At 43.4% G+C, this 20,608-nt stretch overlaps 1 protein-coding gene across 2 annotated transcripts in view; it reads right to left on the bottom strand.

Annotated features, from left to right (window-relative positions):
- The window catches only part of LOC139381926 (spectrin beta chain, non-erythrocytic 1), a 122,543-nt gene that overhangs the window by 38,377 nt on the left and 63,558 nt on the right, over positions 1–20,608 (bottom strand). For both annotated transcript variants that reach the window (XM_071125788.1, XM_071125787.1), the window contains 2 exons: positions 15,244–15,417; positions 1,861–1,952 (listed from right to left, as the gene is read on the bottom strand). In XM_071125788.1, the coding sequence (XP_070981889.1) occupies positions 1,861–1,952; positions 15,244–15,417 (266 nt within the window). The remainder of the gene's footprint in view (positions 1–1,860; positions 1,953–15,243; positions 15,418–20,608) is intronic.

Raw genomic sequence — 20,608 nt, forward strand, 5'->3', positions numbered from 1 at the left:
AGTAGCAGAATGGATAAAACAGTGTGAGAGTAGCGAGAACAGCAGCATCTAATGGTCAAAACATGGTACTTTCACACTATGTTATGGTAAATAATGCAAGCGACAACAATTGCATATTTTTCTGAACGGGGGGGGAACCATCACAAGATTCACAGGCAATACATTTCATAGTATGGGGAGAAGCAATACTCCAAGCCACAGCTTCATACTACTTGTCAAACACTGATAATGTATATTGGTTGTTGGGGTGGGATTGGCATGGGGTGTGGGAGGTCCGTGGTTGGCTTTTGACCATTATTGGGGGGGATTTCTCATGTCTTACTCATTGGTAGGAACAAGTTTGGTCCAAATCGGAGGTTGGTTACTATATTTATTGAATATTATCTGAATCCTATTAATTAAAATGGCCAATTTGGGTGCAATCAATTAGCTTAATTTCTCAGAGATCAAATTATATTTCAACAAAAGAGTGTTTCACAAATGCTAATTGTATCTGTTACTAACTACAGAAACATTTTCAGAACAATCTCAGATAGTGGGTGTTGAAATCCTCTTTCTTGTGTTTTTTTTAGGTGGACAACCCTTCATCTGTTCTGTTTTCCGTCATGTGCTCCTCTACAGATTCTCTTTAGTTTCAATTAATTAAATTAATTAAAATGAATCAAATCAATTGTGTTAAACACAGCACTGATCGTGAAATATCTTAGATGCTTTTCTTTCAAGGCCATGTGATGCCTGAGACGGCTGTGAGTCACCCATAAATACTGGGATAGGCCAAACTATTCTATATACACACACGACATGAGCAAAAGGTATGTGGACATCTCATTCCACAATCATGGGAATAAATATGAAGTTGGTCTCCCTTTGATGTTATAACAGCCTCCAGTCTTCTGGGAAGGGTTTCCACTAGATGTTGGAACATTGCTACGGGGACTTGCTTCCATTCAGCCCCGAGCATTAATGAGGTCGGGGACTAATGTTGGGCGATTAGGCCTGGCTCACAGTTGGCGTTCCAATTCATCCCAAAGGTGTTCGATGGGGTTGAGGTCAGGGCTCTGTGGAGGCCAGTCAAGTTCTTCCACACCGATCTCAACAAAACATTTCTGTATGGACCTCGCTTTGTGCATGCTGAAACAGGAAAGGGCCTTCCCCAAACTGATGCCACAAAGTTGGAACCCTTGATGATGTTGATATTTTCTATCACAAACTGAGGACCATAATTTGTTGACCAGACGGATGTTCCAGAAAAACGGTTTGCTCAAATTCTGATATGACAGATCTGGCTAACTCAGAATTTACAGTTCCAGAAAGAGAGCTTGACGTTGAGACGCCATGGCAATGATCAGACACCAGACACCTGATCAGACACCATGGCAATGAATGCTCTGAAGCAAACTTGTTACCTCCTAGGTTAACTTGATTTTAGCCTGTCCTGGTGGATAAAGACAGGGATTCTCCGCCAATCAGATTCTTGTCCATCACCATGACTGGTCCCTTTACGGAAAATCAAAAATTGTTTGCTGTGCATTACAAATGGAACGAATTACTGGACCTCGAATAGATCCTTTAGATCATTCTGAAGATCTTATTACAATCAATCATGTATCTGGTCAACTTAACCTGTAGCAATGTAACCCAACACAGTTTCCCTTTGACCGCTATACAAATTGCTTTGCGATCTTTTGCAACTGGAAGAAATCCCAGACTCACTATTCTGGTTAAGAGAAGCCGGATATGTTCAGGGAATCCTGAATTTGTTAAACCATCTTTCTGGAAACCCCCCCAGGAAGTTTCTGCAAACTTTGTGCTATAGTAGAATACAGTAGGCCTCAGGCTGGTGGTGGTGTAGACACTAACCCTGCGGTCTTCATCTGGCACCAGAGCAGCAGAGCATCTTTAGCCGACTTCTTCTCCTTGTTATCCTCCGTCTCCACTCTGATGTCCTGGATCTGTGAAGCACATATCAAAGAAAACGGTCACAACGCCAGCCATCAGCAGGACCCAAAGACTGATACAACGACTATTCACACACACACACGATAGCACACTCACGTGCACAGAACAAATACGAGCACACACACACACACAGGAATGCACCCACCTGCATTGAGTAACACAGCCATAAACACCACTTAGCACTTTCTTGATATACAAATGTAACCCTCTGGTTACTTTTTAATTTTTTAACCGGGACTAACAGGTATTATTTACTGTGTGCTGACATTGTTGCATGTTGGTCATATTTGGGAGACTGAGCGGTTGCTAGGCAACAGTGTGAAAAGTGCGAGAGAGAAGACTCGTGAAAACTACAAGCTATCAACATTTGCTAAATAGTTGTTTCAAGCAGTTTATAGTTGTGTAACTCGCTCATCAGTGCAAATGAATGTAGTATATAGTTGAAGTCAGAAGTTTACATACACCTTAGCCAAATATATTTAAACTCAGTCTTTCACAATTTCTGACATTTAATCCTAGTAAAAAGTCCCTGTCTTAGGTCAGTTAGGATCACCACTTTATTTTAAGAATGTGAAATGTCAGAATAATAGTAGAGAGAATTATTTATTTCAGCTTTTATTTCTTTCATCACATTCCAAGTGGGTCAGAAGTTTACATACACTCAATTAGCATTTGGTAGCATTGCCTTTAAAATTGTTTAACTTGGGTCAAACGTTTTGGTTAGCCTTCCACAAGCTTCCCACAATAAGTTGGGTGAATTTTGGCCCATTCCTCCTGACAGAGCTGGTGTAACTGAGTCAGGTTTGTAGGCCTCCTTGCTCGCACACGCTTTTTCAGTTCTGCCCACAAATGTTCTATAGGATTGAGGTCAGGGCTTTGTGCAGGCCACTCCAATACCTTGACTTTGTTGTCCTTACACCATTTGCCACAACTTTGGGAGTATGCTTGGGGTCATTGTCCATTTGGAAGACCCATTTGCGACCAAGCTTTAACTTCCTGACTGATGTCTTGAGATGTTGCTTCAATATATCCACATAATTTTCCTTCCTCATGGAGCCATCTATTTTGTGTAGTGCACCAGTCCCTCCTACAGCAAAGCACCCCCACAACATGATGGTTGCCACCCCTGTGCTTCACGGTTGGGATGGTGTTCTTTGGCTTGCAAACCTCCCCCTTTTTCCTCCAAACATAAGGATGGTCATTATGGCCAAACAGTTATATTTTTGTTTCATCAGACCAGAGGACATTTCTCCTAAAAGTACGATCTTTGTCCCCATGTGCAGTTGCAAATTGTTGTCTGGCATTTTTAAAGCGGTTTTGGAGCAGTGGCTTCTTCCTTGCTGAGCGGCCTTTCAGGTTGTCGATATAGGACTCGTTTTACTGTGGATGTAGATACTTTTGTACCGGTTTCCTCCAGCATCTTCACAAGGTCCTTTACTGTTGTTCTGGGATTGATTTGCACTTTTCGCACCAAAGTACCTTCATCTCTAGGAGACAGAAGGTGTCTCCTTCCTGAGCGGTATGACGGCTGTGTGGTCCCATGGTGTTTATACTTGCGTTGTTTGTACAGATGAACGTGGTACCTTCAGGTGTTTGGAAATTGCTCCCTAGGATGAACCAAAGTTGTGGAGGTCTACAATTTTTTTCTGAGGTCTTGGCTGATTTCTATTGATTTTCCCATGATGTCAAGCAAAGAGGCACCGAGTTTGAAAGTAGGCCTTGAAATACATCCACAGGCACACCTCCAATTGACTCAAATTATGTAAATTAGCCTATCAGAAGCTTCTAAAGCCATGACGTAATTTTCTGGAATTTTCCAAGCTGTTTAAAGGCACAGTCAACTTAGTGTATGTAAACTTCTGACCCACTGGAATTGTGATACAGTGAATTATAAGTGAAATAACCTGTCTGTAAACAATTGTTGGAAACATTACTTGTGTCATGCACAAAGTAGATGTCCTAACCGACTTGCCAAAACTATAGTTTGTGCGCAAGACATTTGTGGAGTGGTTGAAAAACGGGTTTTAATGACTCTAACCTAAGTGTATGTAAACGTCTGACTTCAACAGTATATGATGAATATTTAGGTTGAGCATCCCTGATCACAGTGAGGATAGCGAGGGATTTATTGCTTGTACTTGTGGAAAGCCTCTCGCTAAATAGTAGAAAGCAGATTATTCAGTCGACGTTCCTATCGGACCTAGACTACATCATCTATATGAACAGCTGCCACTTCATTAAAGCCATCAGATGCAGTTTAACATAGCGCTTTATTACAGGTGACCATTTTTGTACTCGTCACTGCATTCTCTACCAGAAAGTTGTTTGACTCTCTTTGATGTCACACAGGTTGATACATAGCTATGTTTCCATTTAAAAAGCTATTTTACAAAAAAGTCCCACTGTACTTAACATCATTACTAAACTTTAGACATACGAGTTCCCACACCCGGTCTCAGGGATGGCTAACTCTGTAAATTCCTTTGATCTCTACGGAGTTAGGTAAATCAGCTTTTAGTTTTCTTGCACCTTATTTGTGGAACAATACCCATAACATGATGCAGCAACCACCATGTTTGAAAATATGTAGAGTAATAACTATGTGATGTGTTGTGCTGGATTTGCCCCAAACATAATGCTTTGTATTCATAACATAAAGTTAATTTATTTTGCAGTTTTACTTTAGTGCCTTATTGCAAACAGGATGCATGTTTTGGATTATTTTATTCTGTACATGCTTCCTTCTTTTCACTCTGTCATTTAGGTTAGTATTGTGGAGTAATTACAATGTTGTTGATCCATCTTCAGCTTTCTCCTACCACAGCCATTAAACTATAAACTGTTTTTAAAGTCACCATTGTCACCAGCCTTCCTCTTCGGCAACTGAGTTAGGAAGGACGTCTGTATCTTTGTAGTAAGGGGGTGTATTGATACACCATCCAAAGTCTAAATGAATAACTTCACCATGCTCAAATGGATATTCAATGTCTGCTTTTGTTTTACCCATCTACCAATAGGTGCCCTTCTTTGGGAGGCATTGGAAAACCTCCCTGGACTTTGTGGTTAAATCTGTTTTTGAAATTCACTGCTTGACTGAGGGACCTTACACATAATTGTATGTCTGTGGTACAGAGATGAGGTAGTCATTCAAAAATCCTGTTAAACACTATTATTGCACAACTTGTTTAGGCGTGCCATAACAAAGGGGTTGAATACTTATTGACTCAAGACATTTAAGATTTGTATTTTTTTATTAATTTGTAAAGAAATCTAAAAACATAATTCCACTTTGACATTATGGGGTATTGTGTGTTGGCCAGTGTCACAAAATGTAAATGTAATCCATTTTAAATTCAGGCTGTAGCACAACAATATGTGGAAAAAGTCAAGGGATGTGGATACTTTCTGAAGGCACTGTATTATATTTCCTACTGGGTAAACTATATATCCTTCAGGGTTTATTACCTACTAGGTGGAAGCACTGGGCCATTTTATTTATGGTTAGGCCCACCCAGTCCACACACTCATTTTCACATGCTGCCTGCTTACAGACCACATCATTTATTATTGCCACACACCTAGATACTACTGTAGGTCCAAACTGACATGAACTCCAGTACCTCAGAAGAGAGGGCTACAAATGGAGGCACTGCTGAGATAGTTAACAGGAGATCCTGAGATAATGGATGAGCAACGATTAAACAACAGGACTGTACATGAAGGCAGTGCAGTGAACAGTGAATATAAAACATTGAAAAGACTATCCCCCTATCAGAAGGCCAACTATTAGTGGCGATATCAAGCCATTTGGGAACCCTCTCATTTTAACAGCGAGTTCCAATTGCTCAGAGGGAAAGATAATGGAGATTAATATGGAAAAGCTGAAACAGTGGAAGGACAATGATCCTATCAGGGAATTAATGGTTATGGGAGTGGAGAAGGAGCATCAGATATTGAAGGGGCTTTGGATGCCTTTGAGTTGTTTGGGTTGCTTAAACTGAAAAACTGTATGCAACATCCTCAAACCAAGTGGGCCAGTGTTTTAGTTAAGACGTTTGTGGACCTCACTGCATAGTGTGTGCCAACTCTGGTTGAAGATGAAAAAAAGGGCATCAACTGGCAGTTGATCGGTCTAGGAAATGTAGCTCCTCCCTCTCCTGAGCAAATACCCACCACCAAGTTCCCCCCATGTCAGCACCCCTTAGAAAATATAAACTACAGGCCTTCATGGTGAGAAAGTGGATCTCAGATAGCAAGCTGAAGAACCTTGTCAAACCCCAAACCACAGCCTCAAGACCTGAATACATCATTGAAGCCATGGGGAAGGTTCTGAAGGAAGCTATGACATCTCACTACGAGGCCAGTCCGTACAGAAGACTGCAGACTTTCAATGGCACGGTGTAAATGCCCTTTGGGGAAGAGGACATGGATGGAACAAGTAAACCAGATGTTGTCTGAGGGGCAATACTCCAACCAGGAGAAGAGAAAGAGACTCATCAAGAGTTTCAAGGCCCCTGTGTGGCTACAGCGCTAAGAGCTAACCACAAAGATGCATTGGTACAGGACTAATTGAACATACTGGAGCACACATACGGCACAGCAGAGTCAGGGGAGTCTACTACAAGTTTGAGGGCCTGCGACAGAAACCTGGAGAGAAGATCTCTGATTTCCTCCTTTGACTAGAGAAGTCGTCACAGAAGGTCAGAGTGAAAAGAGGCATTGATGAGTCCAGGATTGACGTCGCACAAGTTGACCAGATCATCAAGGGAGTGATGTACAACACTGATATCCTGGTGCATCTTCAACAGAGAGAGAAGAGAGAGGCCTCCTACATTTCCAGTTCGACTGCAAAAGCTGAGGGAAGAAGAGAAGCACTCTCATAGAATCCCAGTATCCCAAGTCCAACCTCAGAAAGAGACAACATTAACTGCTGGGACCGAAATCAAAGCTCTCTGCAGACAGGTGGAAGCACTGAAGTCTGTCAAAGCAGTAATGAAGGTGACCCTGGCTGAAGGCAACATCGAGGTTTACATGAAGTTCAACTCTGCTTAGAGGCTCTGTATTGTGAGCTGCCAGCTTCTGTCCTGATAACCAGCAGTGTGGTTACTGTTCCTGCTGAAGATGGCAGCAGCATCTCCCCTCTAAGAGTGAAGAATGAAAGCACTGAGGCAGTCACACTACAACCCAATCTCAAGTTGGCCGAACTGCATCCAGTAGCTCACATAACCCACACAGAAGTCACCAGTAAAGAAGAAACCCTCAACCCTGACCTCCTTGACTTTGGCAACTCTCCCGTTCCCCCACAATGGAAAGAACGGTTGCAAAGGAGACTGAAGGAATGGGCCAAAGTGTTTTCTTTAAACGAATATGAGGTGGGTTGTGCAAGTGGAGTGGAACACATGCTCAGACTCACCAATGAATGACCATTGAGCGAGAGGTTCAGAAGTATGGCGCCCACGGATGTAGATGATGTTTGGAAACACTTGAGAGAACTGACTGACTATCTGTCTGTCTGTCAGGGATCAAGTAGTTCTCCATCCTCGATCATTGCAGTGGCTATTACCAGATCCCCATGCGCAAGGCCGACAAGGAGAAGACCGTGTTTATCTGCCCTCTTGGTTTCTACCAATTAGAGAGGATGCCTCAAGGAGTCACTGGAGCCCCAGCTACTTTCCAACTATTAATGGAGAAGGCTGTCGGCTACATGGACCTCCTTGTGTGCTGGTCTACCTGGACAACCTCGTCGTGTTTGGGAAAACCTTGGAGGAACATAAGGAAAGGCTGATGAAGGTCCTGGACCAGAAAAACTCAAGGCCCTCCAGTCATTTCTGGGTTCTGCGGATACTACTGGAGGTCCGTGAAATGATACGGTGTCCAGATGTTATGCCCCCAAGACAAAAAATGGCAAGCCCATCACTCCCCCTGGAGTAAACTACCTAAAGGAGAAGGAGCTGTTTAGAGAACTATGGATAGCAGAGTGTGAGAGAGCCTTCCAGAACATCATTGAATGCCTCACCAGCTCACCTGTGCTCGCATTTGCTGACCCTGAGAAGCCCTACATCTTGCACAATCGACACCAGTCTGAGTGGACTTGATGGTGTGCTGTACCAGGAGTACCCTGAGGGATAGAGACCAGTGGATTATGCAAGCCGGTGCTTGCCCAGGACAGACAATAAATATTCAGCGCACAAGCTTGAGTTCCTGGGGTTAAAGTGGGCCATGTCGGACAAGTTTCATGATTATCTGTACGGAGCAAAGCTCTTGGTGCGTATGGACAATAACCACCTCACCTACGTGCAAACCACCGCCAAGCTGAATGCCACAGGCCAGAGGTGGATGACCACTCTCACCAACTACGATTTCAAGTTGCAGTACAGGCCAGGGCGAGTGAACATTGATGTCGACTCCCTGTCAGGACGCTCACACATCAGAGCTGAAGATGATGGAGACTGGGTTGAAATCCCCTCATCAAGGGAGTCAGAGCCATTTGCCGAGTAATGACTGACTCTTCAGGCAGTATCTCTGAGAGGGCAACTGTGAACATAGGAGCCCCGCCCGGGGCTGTCCCTGAAGCCTTTGTGAAATTCACTGCTCTGAAGATGGATGGACTATCCTGCCGAGCGGGTGGAAAGGACAGGACAGGCAGAGCAGTGACTGTATGCTAGCAGGATAGTCCATATCTCCAACATCTTCCATAAGTGGATTAATTGGTATAATTTATGGTAAAGCCTCAACCATTAGCTACCTCTTCCAATACAAATTAGCTTGAAAGTGAATTATGACCACATTTTTATTGTTTTGTGTGAGTACAGCCCCTGCGATAAAACGCCCAGTGAAATCCACCATCAGCCAGGCCCTGGGGTTAAGAAAGCAGCCATTCCTAAGCAGAAACACGAAGCCAGAAGAAGCCATTCTCCTGGGGTCATGGGACATGCTCATACAGAGATGGAGTGCTGTACAGAAACCCCAAGAACTCCCGCTCAGTTTGACAGAGACAGCTGGTCCTGCCCCAAGAGTACCACCATGCTGTTATGAAGTCACCGCATGATGATATGGGACTGGCCCAAACCAGTTTTTACTGGCCTCGCATGTCTCGCGACATTGAGCAACACTGCATGAACTGTGCAAAGTGTATCCATTGGAAGATACTACCCCCATGGGCCGCTGAGCTTGTCAACATCACCCATGGAGCTGGTCTGCATAGACTTCCTGACAGTGGAGAATGACAGCAGAAACATCAGCAACATCCTCATCATTACAGACCACTTCACCCACTATGCCCAGGCATACCCTACCAAGGGCCAGCTTGTAAGCACAGTGGCCAAAGACGTGGGAGAAGTTCTTTGTACACTATAAACAAGAGTCCACTACAGTCAAGGAAGATACTTCGAGAGCTGACTGATCCACCAAATGCTAACCCTTGTGGGGGTAAAGAAGTCAATAACATCTCCCTATCATCCTCAAGGGAACACAAAGGTGGAATGCTTAAACCCTATGCTGCTGAACATGCTTGGCACTCTGGGTCCAAGCAGAAGTCCACCTGGGGCCAGCATATAGCTCACCTTGTGCACGCCTACAACTGCACAAAGAACGACTCCATTGGTTTCTCACCATACCACCTCATGTTTGTTTGGGCTACCAGTTAAGGCTACCAGTCCACCTGTGTTTCGGAGTGAGCCCTGATGGAAGCCCTTCAAAGTGACTAACTGCAGTACACAGTCAAGCTCAAAGACCAGCTACATGAGGCGTACAACCTTGCATGAAGTGCTGCTGGGTGGGAAAATGCTGCAAAGAAAGCTTATGGGGACAAGAAGGTGAAGCATTAAGACCTCCAGCCTGGAGTCTTCCTCCAAAACGTTGGCGTGCCCGGAAAGCACAAGATAGCCAACTGATGTAAGACTGAGCCATACCTCATCTCAAAGAAGCTCCCAGGCCTACCCACCTACCAGGTAAAGCCGGAAAATGGCCCTGGACCAGCGAAAACCCTGCAAAGGAACCACCTGCTGCCCATTAGCCAGATAGTGGAGCACACTGATCAAGAGGAAACTCTGCCAGCCAGGCAGGTCAAAACAAAACTAAGTCACAGGAGGAGGATAACCGAACAGCCCACAGGGAGCGTTGCTATCCAGTCCCCATCCCCTTGCTGTCAGATGGATTTGAGGCAGAGGAAAGCAATTCAGAGGATGACCTTACCAGGCAGTTTCTAAATCCAGAGGCTACAATTTTTGCCCCAAAACCTAAAGGAGCCACAGGAGATGAACTGGAAAGTGATCCTGAAGGAGGAAACTGTCCTGCCCTCCAGGTCAACAGTGGACACTCGGGCCATCCCAAAACTGCCAGTAGTTAAGCGGTCTTGTGATGAGTTAGGTACACCTCACAACACTACTGTAGTACACTGAGGTATATGGGTATTTTGCAGCATCTTTGGTATGAAAAGGTTAACAAAGGTATAAGTACTGCTGATGTTTTGAGAAGCATTCCTTTTGGAGTTATTTTATTTTTCTTGGATGAAACATGGTCTATGTTTACATGTGTATCTGTGTACTTTTACAAATGTCAAGCTCTGACATGCTGACAATTCTGTGTAAATATTAACCTATTTCATACTTTTGAGGTCAAAGGTGTAGGGACTTGTTGGGAAGTTTATTTTGTATGGGGTGTAACCCCCTGGTTACTTTGTTGTTTTTTAGCCCGGACTGTATTATTTACTGTGTGCTGACATTGTTGCATGTGGGACACATTTGTGAGATGGACCAATTGCTAGCCAACAGTGCGATGCGCTTGAGAGAAAACTCACAAAAACTACAAGCAAACAATATTTGCTAACTAGTTGCTTCAAGGAGTTACAGTTGTGTAACTCGCTCACCAGTGCAAATACATGTAGTATATAAAAGTACACCAGTATGTGGACACCCATTCAAATTTGTGGATTCTGCAATTTAGCCACACCCGTTGCTAACAGGTGTATAAAAATCAAGCATACAGCCCTGCCATCTCCATAGACAAACACTGGCAGTAGAATGGCTTGTACTGAAGAGCTCAGTAACTTTTAATGTGGCACGGTCATAGGATGCCACCTTTCCAACAAGTCAGTTTGTAAAATGTCTGCCCTGCTAGAGCTGCCCTGGTCATCTGTAAGTGCTGTTATTGTGAAGTGGAAAATGGCTAGGAGCAACAACAGCTCAGCCGCGAAGTGGTAGGTCACACAAGCTCAAAGAATGGGATCGACGAGTGCTGAAGCCCGTAAAAACTGTCTGTTCTCGGTTGCAACACTCACTACCGAGTTCCAAACTGCCTCTGGAAGCAACATCAGCACAAGAACTGTTCGTCAAAAACTTCATGAAATGGGTTTCCATATCCGAGCAGCCGCACACAAGCCTAAGATCACCATGTGCAACGCCAAGCGTGAGCTGGAGTGGTGTAAAGCTCGCCTCCATTGGACCCTGGAGCAGTGGAAACACGTTCTCTGGAGTGATGAATCACGCTTCACCGTCTGGCAGTCAGACGAACAAATCTGGGTTTGGCAGATGCAGAAGAAGGCACTATGCATTCGGGCATGTAGCGAACTGTAAAGTTTGGTAGATGAAGAATAATGATCTGGGCTGTTTTTCATGGTTCAGGCTCCTTAGTTCCAGTGAAGGGAAATCTTAACGCTACAGCATACAATGACATTCTAGACAATTCTGTGTTTCCAAATTTTTGGCAACCGTTTGGGGAAGGCCCTTTCCTGATTCAACATGACCATGCCCTCAAGCGAGGTCCACACAGAAATGGTTTGTTGAGATCGGTGTGGAAGAACTTGACTGGCCTGTACAGAGCCCTGACCTCAACCCCATCGAACACCTTTGGGATGAATTGAAACACCAACTGTGAGCCAGGCCTCATCGCCCAACATTAGTCGCCAACCTCACTAACGCTCGTGGCTGAATGGAAGCAAGTCCCCATAGCAATGTTCCAACATCTAGTGGAAAACCTCCCAGAAGAGTGGAGGCTGTTATAGCAGCAAAGGCTGGACCAATTCCATATTTATGCCCATGATTGTGGAATGAGATGTTCGACTAGCAGGTGTCCACATACTTCTTTCATTTGAGTTGTCCCATTGTAACTGAAGAGGACCGTTTGGTGATGTGGACATCAACAAACTTGAAGCTCTCAACCTGCTCCGCTACTGCCCCGTCGATGAGAATGGGGGCGTGCTCGGTCCTCCTTTTCCTGTAGTCCACAATCATCTCCTTTGTCTGATTACATTAAGGGATAGGTTTTTATTCTGGCACCACCCTGCCAGGTCTCTGACCTCCTCCCTATAGACTGTCTCGTCATTGTCAGTGATCAGGCCTACCACTGTTGTGTCGTCTGCAAACTTAATGATGGTGTTGGAGTCGTGCCTGGTCATGCAGTTGTGGGTGAACAGGGATAACAGGGGACTGAGCATTCACCCCTAAAGGGCTCCAGTGTTGAGGATCAGCGTGGCAGATGTGTTGTCACCTACCCTTACCACCTGGGGGCGGCCAGTCAGGAAGTCCAGGATCCAGTTGCAGAGGGAGTTGTTTAGTCCCACGATCCTTAGCTTAATGATGAGCTTTGAGGGCACTATGGTGTTGAACACTGAGCTGTAGTCAATGAATAGCATTCTCATGTGGGTATTCCTTTTGTCCAGGTGGGAAAGGGCAGTGTGGAGTGCAATAGAGATTGCATCATCTGTGGATCTGTTTGAGTGGTATGCAAATTGGAGTGGGTCTAGTGTTTCTGGGATAATGGTCATAGCTCGCATTAATACCAGCCTTTCAAAGCACTTCATGGCTACGGGTCTGTAGTCATTTAGGCAGGTTACCTTAGTGTTCTTGGGCACAGGGACTATGGTGGTCTGCTTGAAACATGTTGGTATTACAGACACAATCAGGGACATGTTGAAAATGTCAGGGACGACACCTACCAGTTGGTCAGCACATGCCTGGAGCACCCGTCCTGGTAATCCGTCTGGACAAGCGGTCTTGTGAATGTTGACCTGTTTAAAGGTCTTACTCATGTTGGCTACGGAGAGAGTGATCACACAGTCGTCCAGAACAGCTGATGCTCTCATGCATGCCTCAGTGTTGCTTTCCTCAAAGTGAGCATAGAAGTGATTTAGCTCATCTGGTAGGCTCGTGTCACTGGGCAGCACGTGGCTGTGCTTCTCTTAGTAGTCTGTAATAGTTTGCAGGCCCTGCCACATCTGACGAGCGTCGGAGCCGGTGTAGTACGATTCAATCTTAGTCCTGTATTGGCGCTTTGCCTGTTTGATGGTTTGTCTGAGGGCATAGCAAGATTTCTTATAAGCGTCTGGGTTAGAGTCCCGCTCCTTGAATGTGGCAGTTCTACCCTTTAGCTCAGTGCGGATGTTGCCTGTAATCCATCGTTTCTGGTTGGGGTATGTACGTACAGTCACTGTGGGGACGACGTCGTTGATGTACTTATTGTAGAAGCCAGTGTCATGACATTGGCCTGGGGGTAGGTTCATGACAGTCATAAATACCTCTTTCCCCCTTTTTCCTCTCTCTACCCTACTGATTTTACATTTGCAAAACCCTTGGTTAACATAGAGATTTTGGGAACATCAGTAAGTGGGGGGAAATGAACTATATTCTGGTAATCCGACCTATTGAACATATGTGGTGGTACTTAATGAATATGATGTCAGTTCGGTTGTCATCTGAGACATTCTCATCAATGATAAGATGACAAACTCTACAGTGGAAAGTCTACACATCAGAGTTTTCAGATTCACATGGAATTGTTGAATTTAAATGTTTGAATATGAAATCATTCGTGATGGGATGAAATGTGATTTTAGCTTCTAAAATGTGAGAATTGGGGTTTTATAAGGTTAGGGCTCTGCTCAATCAGTGGCCCGCCCCTGTGAAGGGACATGGGCTATAAAACTTTTCAAACACGCCCTCCTCTCCCTTCCTATATAAAGCCTTGACGACAATGTAACCTCCTGTTCCGAGGATGTGAGGACGACGGTCCGATGTCAGAATGGTTCAGATAACTACAGAACGAAGCCAACATCAGCGTGAACTTTGGTTGAGAATAGTATGAACTTTGAACTCTTATTCACTACAGAAGTGATACCTCCTAGCCGTTGAGTTAGCAACAGCAGCTGCAAACGCAGGTTAGGAAGGAACAGACAGAGTATCCCATCTACCACACACCGACGTTACTACAACATATCCAATTTACCAGCAGAGATATTCTTCAAAGGACAAAGGACTCGGTTTGGCAACACGGCCTTCCATCTATCACCAACCTACTGAAGCGCAGCTCAGAGTAAATATTTATTGCATTTTCCTTTTCCAAATGGGCGGTAATTTAGAATGCATAAGATATTGTATTTACGATAGCACAGCTTCGCCCTTTGTTCCTCAGTCTTCCTGCTCTTTCACTCAAACCCAGACCCTTTCTGCGTTTCTGTGTGTGGTGTAAAGGTAGTCTAGAGTTGTTTTCCCTCTGGTTGCACAGTTAACATGCTGATAGAAATTAGGTAAGACTGATTTCAGTTCTCCTGCATTAAAGTCCCCGGCCATGAGGAGTGCCGCCTCTGGGTGGGAGTTTCCTGTTTTCATGGTATTTTGCCAATATATCATGGCCAAGGGCTGCTCTTATGCATGACGCAACACAGAGTGCCTGGACATAGCCCTTAGCAGGGGTATATTTTGGCCATATACTGTACTACAAACCCCTGGGGTGCCTTATTGCTTTTATAAACTGGCTACCAATGTAATTAGAGCTGTAAAAATAAATGTTTTGTCATACCCATGGTATACGGTCTGATACCACAGCGGTCAGCAAATCGGCATTCAGGGCTTGAACCACCCAGTTTCTAACACCTACTAGGTGAAGGCACTGCACTATTTTATTCAAGGTTAGGCCCGCCCAGTCCGCACTCCTTTTCACACAAATTCACACCCACCCACATTCCTTGCCATCTACTGTACATTTTCACACACATCGGTGGATTTAAGTAGACTATTTTTTTTATCCACACAGCTTATAAAATGAAATCCATTTACCAACTGTGCACTCTCACATTATACAGTTTTTTTTAATTTATTTTTTTACAAATAACCATTCCAAATGCTCAAATAAAATACTTGTTGAAAAAAGTGTTTTAAATACCAGATACCCAAACACACATGTATTTAAGCCCAGGTCTGATTAGCACATGCAAAATACGTTATTGAAAGAGAGAGAGAGAGAGAGAAAGTGTGCGAGAAACGAGAGAGGAGAACTGGGTGGTCAGCTGACCTGGAATCGGAGGATGATGGTCCAGATGAGGCCAAGGGTGAGGCGGTGGTTGCCGTCGACGATGTCATGAGAGCCCATGTTTTCTAGGTGGACCCTCTGCTCCTTGAGGAACTGCAGGGCCTTGTCCACGTTCTCCAGGCAGTGGATACGCATGCGCCCCTTAGTGGGCTTGGGCTGCAGAGAGGAAAGAAAGAGTGGGATAGGTGGTATTAACACAGGCAAATTACATTAGTGTCACTCAAACTCTTCATGTAACTGATATTCTACTGCCAACAATCTAAACTGTTTGGTTTTGTGTATTGTAACTTGAGGCAGGACTCCCTTGGCTGATGACCTACTTAGCAGACTTCTTTAATCCTTGAGGTAGGCAGATTTAGGATTTTCCTGTGTCTATTACACAACAACAATAAAAATAATGTACATTATACACAGGGACATATCTATGGTACATCAGTGAATGGTGTGGCTGTTGAGGAGACTAAATTACTTGGTGATACCTTAGATTGTAAACTGTCATGGTGTAAACATTTAGATTCTATGGTTGTAAAGATGGGGAGAAGTCTGTCCATAGTAAAGAGATGCTCTGCTTTTATGACACCACACTCCAAAAAGCAAGGCTCTAGTTTGATCTTATCTTGATTATTGTCCAAAGAAAAACCTAGTTAAGCTGCAGCTGGCCCAAACAGAGCGGCACATCTTACTCTTCATCGAAATCAGAGGGCTAACATGAATACTAAGCATGCCAGTCTCTCTTGGCTAAGAGTTGAGGAAAGACTGATGGAATCACTTCTTGTTTTTATAAAAAACAATGTGTTGGAAAATCCCAAAATGTTTAGATAGTCAACTTACACAGCACTGACACAAACACTTCCCCCACCAGCCATGCCACCAGGGGTCTTTTCACAGTCCCCGGGGCCAACAAATTAAAGGAAACGTACAGTATTATTCAAAGCCATGAGTGCGTGGAACTCCCTTCCATATCATATAGGGCAAGTAAACAGCAAACCTGGTTTCAAAAAACAAATAAAACACTTCACAGCACAACGCCTCTCCCCCATGTGACCTACTTGTTGTGTGTATGTACTGACATATGTGTAACTGATCGATGTACACACGCACACTACATGTAAATGTTTTGAAATGTATGTCAATTGTAAAGTATTTAATCTGTAATGTATTTTTCGTTATGTGTCGGACCCCAGTAAGACTGGCTGTCGTCATTGGCGTCAGTTAATGGGGATCCTGATATATCAAATACCCCATAATGTAAAAGTGGAATTATGTTTTTCAGAATTTGTACAAATTAATTCAAAATGAAAAGCTGAAATGTCTTCAGTCAAGTATTCACCCCCTTTGTTATGGCAAGCCTAAATAAGTTCAGGAGTAAAATGTGCTTTTAAGTCACACAATAAGTTGCATGGACTCTGTGTGCAATAATTGTATTTAACATCATTTTTTTAATGACTACCTCATCTCTGTACCCCACATATACAATTATCGTAAAGGTCCCCCAGTCGAGTAGTGAATTTCAAAGACAGATTTAACCACAAAGTCCAGGGAGGTTTTCCAATGCCTTGCAAAGGAGGGAACCTATTGATAGATTGTGTTTTTTTCAGTTTTTTTTTTTTACCTGACATTGAATATCCTTTTGAGCATGGTGAAGATATTCATTACACTTTGGATGGTGTATCAATACACCCAGTCTCAACAAAGATACAGGGCTACTCATTTTCTTCTTGCTTTCAAATAGGCACATTTTTCTCTTCTCTCCCCTGCAACTCTTTCCCGGGTCCTTGGTGTACAAGATAAAGTAGTGCTGTTTTCCATCAATATACCTGGTAAAATAATGGTTAATAAACAACTCTAAGGGGGTTCTATAAAATATGTGATTTTCCCCACCAAAATTGTGTTTTGTATTTTCCCAAACTATGTTCTTGGTTACATCTTTCCTGCTTTTATATATTTTTTGTTTTCACTCTCAAAATTAAAATTGTTCATTTTTTGGGGGTCTGGAAGAAAACTAAACATTTTATATTTAAATGTAATTCACCTTTAATTGTGCATCTGGCCCTTTAATTGCACATCTAGCAAGAGAGGAATGTGCTAACATGCCGGTCTAGCAATGGTTCTGTACTGTTGCTGCTCATTTCATGGCAAAGTTTGCAAATAACAAATACAAATGATATACTTACTCATGATATACGCTAATCTGCCAGGTTAGCCTACTTTGCAGGTAACATTTAATTGAGAAGGTTTTGGGGAAAGTATTTCTGTCAACCCACAAGACAGTTACCACATCAACTTGCTACACATGGGGTGATTGACAAAACGCACCCACCACAGACAGAGAGATGGGCAATATTGCTGGATATTAATTGGCAGATATTGTGTTAGGTTTGGCTTTTTAAGCCAATAATGGCTAACCAGGGGTGGGATAATGTCAATGTGGCGTTGATTAGATAGCGCAAGCTCTCAGCTACTGTCTGATACCTGTGAGATGTGTTTATGACAGTTTGCAATGGAACATCTGAAAATTGCTTGTACTTTCAGAATTGTTTGGTGAGCTACTCATAGGTGGGCTGCGAGCTACTGGTAGCTTGTGATCAATCTGTTGGAGACCCCTGCATTAATGAGCACCACTCTCCATATTTTCAAGCATAGCGGCGGCTGCATCATGTTATGGGTATGCTTGTAATCTTAAAGGACTGGGGAGCATTTCAGGATGAGAAAGAAATGGAATGGAGCTAAGCACAGGCAAAATCCTAGAGAGAAAGAAAAACTGGTTCAGTCTGCTTTCCACCAGAAACTGGGAGATAAATTCACCTTTCAGCAGGACAAACTAAAACATAAGGCCAAATCTACACTGGAGTTGCTCACCATGAAGACAGTGAATGTTCCTGAGTGGCCGAGTTACAGTTTTGACTTACAGTAAATCTGCTTGAAAATGGCAAGACTTGAAAATGGTTGTCAAGCGAAGATCACAACCAATTTGACAGAGCTTTAAGTCTTTTGAAAAGAATGAATGGGCAAATATTATACAATCCAGGTATGCAAAGCTCTTAGATACTTACCCAGAACAGCTCACAGCTGTAATCACTGCCAAAGGTGATTCTAACAGGGGTGTGAATACTTATGTAAATGAGATATTTCTGTATTTAATTTCCAATAATTGTGCAATGTTTTCTAAAAACACATTTTCACTTTGTCATTATGGGTTATTGTGTGTAGATAGGTGAGAAAAATGTTGTTTAATCCATTTCGAATTCAGGCTGTAACACAACAAAATGTATAATAAATCAAGGGGTATGAATACTTTCTGAAGGCATTGTATGTCCAGAGAGGTCATCTAAAGCTTTCCCAGGGTTAGAGCCCATTCTCTATGGGTCATGACCTAGGAAGTACCCAAGGACTGAACTTGTTGGGACAGCTGGAGAATACCAGTGGATATCTCCTCTGCCCAACATAAATAACACCAAACCAGAGAGATACCCATCTGGCACTTGTAATGTAGTGTTTTGTGGAGTGAACTCTAACATGGAATTCCTACTCTTCATGAAACAGTTGAGAAATGGCGGCTGGCTTGAATTCAGTCATCTGACTTGAGATCACTTAGCAGGATGTTGTTCACTTCCCCACTGTTTCGCTCTCAAAGATCTCATTGATCATATCTGCCTTCCTCTCCTCCATCATAGAAAATCAACTGACATTTTTCAGTTTTGTTGTAGTTTTTTTTGCCTTACTTCCTCGAAACAGCCAAAAGAGAGGGAAGGACAAAGGACTCATATTTTGAAGGGACCACAGTAGACTGCATTCACTGGGAGTGAGTTGAAGCTGTGGTCAGATCTTTCTCACAGCGAAGCCCTGTGAGCTCCATCAATGGAGGATCTTGGCACGTTCCACTGGAAATCACAAGGCAGAGGGTGATGGGGGGATTAAAGTGGTAGGGGCTGTAATCGGCCTTAATTGAGTTTTGATTCCAGAGCTGTCTGGACGAGTCCATCAGAGAGCTGCCTTTCAAAAGCCTCTGATGGTGAAGGGAGGGGTGAGGAGGGGAGGGGTGCATGAGCTAAATTGAGACATAGTTAATCAAACCTATCAGCGCTAACTTTGCTAAACCTCTCTTTTAGCGGCAATCCTGCCATGATAATTACTTCTCTCCCCTCCTTCAGCACAGCTGCTTAGATGGAAAAGTTCAGTATGAAGTTTGCTCTCTAACGTCACATGCGTAGTACTACTACTACTACTACTACTACTACTACTACTATAGTCAGTAATTATGTTTTGGTTTTGCCTTAATCTCTTTGACGCCAGTCTGGGCATAAGGTCTAACCTAGCTTGGCCTCTAGCATTCTGTAAGCACTCGGCCTGTCTTTGTGTAACCACATGCTATACTGCAACTTGCTCGGTGCATTGACTGTATAATTGGATCTGCATTAGTGTGTTTGTGGTACATGTAGGTTTTTTAAATGTGTGTTTCTGTGTTTGTCAGATGCCTAGGTGGATCGCTCAGTGTACATTTGTGAGTGTGTCTGGTAGTGTATATTTCCATGATGTTTCCATGCGAGACAACAGGATCCATGTAACCTAATATATGTGACCCAGTCTGAAACTCTAGCAGAGCATAAACCAATAGGACACGCTACTACTATCCACATCACCCTTATATTTTTCTCTGCTCTATCCTCAACCGAACTGCTCATAACCTCTCCATAGTATACAGGTAAAGACCATGACTTTACCAGGGCTTCATTAGAATACATTATGTCCCAGAGGTGGAGAGAGTAGATAAGGTGTGTCTGGTTTTATAAATGTTGACTCTGTAAGATATGACAAGGGAGTTAGTTATCTGTATATAACGTGTAACATAGCTATATACATCAGAGTGGGTGAGAGTTGAGTGAGATCGACGGGTTTGTGGTTAGCAACAAGACCGACGAGTGGGCAACTACGGGGCAAAACAGACTGGGCTGGCTTCGACTGTTGATAACATGTAAGCTATATTTCATCTTCAAATGTTTAATGAAAATAAATAAATTTGCACAATGAGCAGTTGTTGTCTCTAAAATACATTGTTACAGTTAACTAGCTAGATAATTTTAGCCATATTAGCATAGCCATGATATCAGTCAAAACAACTCAAAACAAGACATGGTATCAACAACAAGATAAAACAAGCTGAAAAGAGCTAATTCTGATTCCCCACAAGGCAGCTTCTTGTCATTGATGCTAGCCATCTGACCTTTCAGAATCATAACAATACACATCTTTCGGACACATTGAACAGCACGCATCATTTTCATGAAGTTGTCAGCCAACCCGTCTATACTGCTGAACCACAAACGTAGCACAGATTAGACCCGACATT

The sequence above is a fragment of the Oncorhynchus clarkii genome, chromosome 23 (genome assembly GCF_045791955.1).
Source record: "Oncorhynchus clarkii lewisi isolate Uvic-CL-2024 chromosome 23, UVic_Ocla_1.0, whole genome shotgun sequence".
Classification (NCBI taxonomy): Eukaryota; Metazoa; Chordata; class Actinopteri; order Salmoniformes; family Salmonidae; genus Oncorhynchus; species Oncorhynchus clarkii.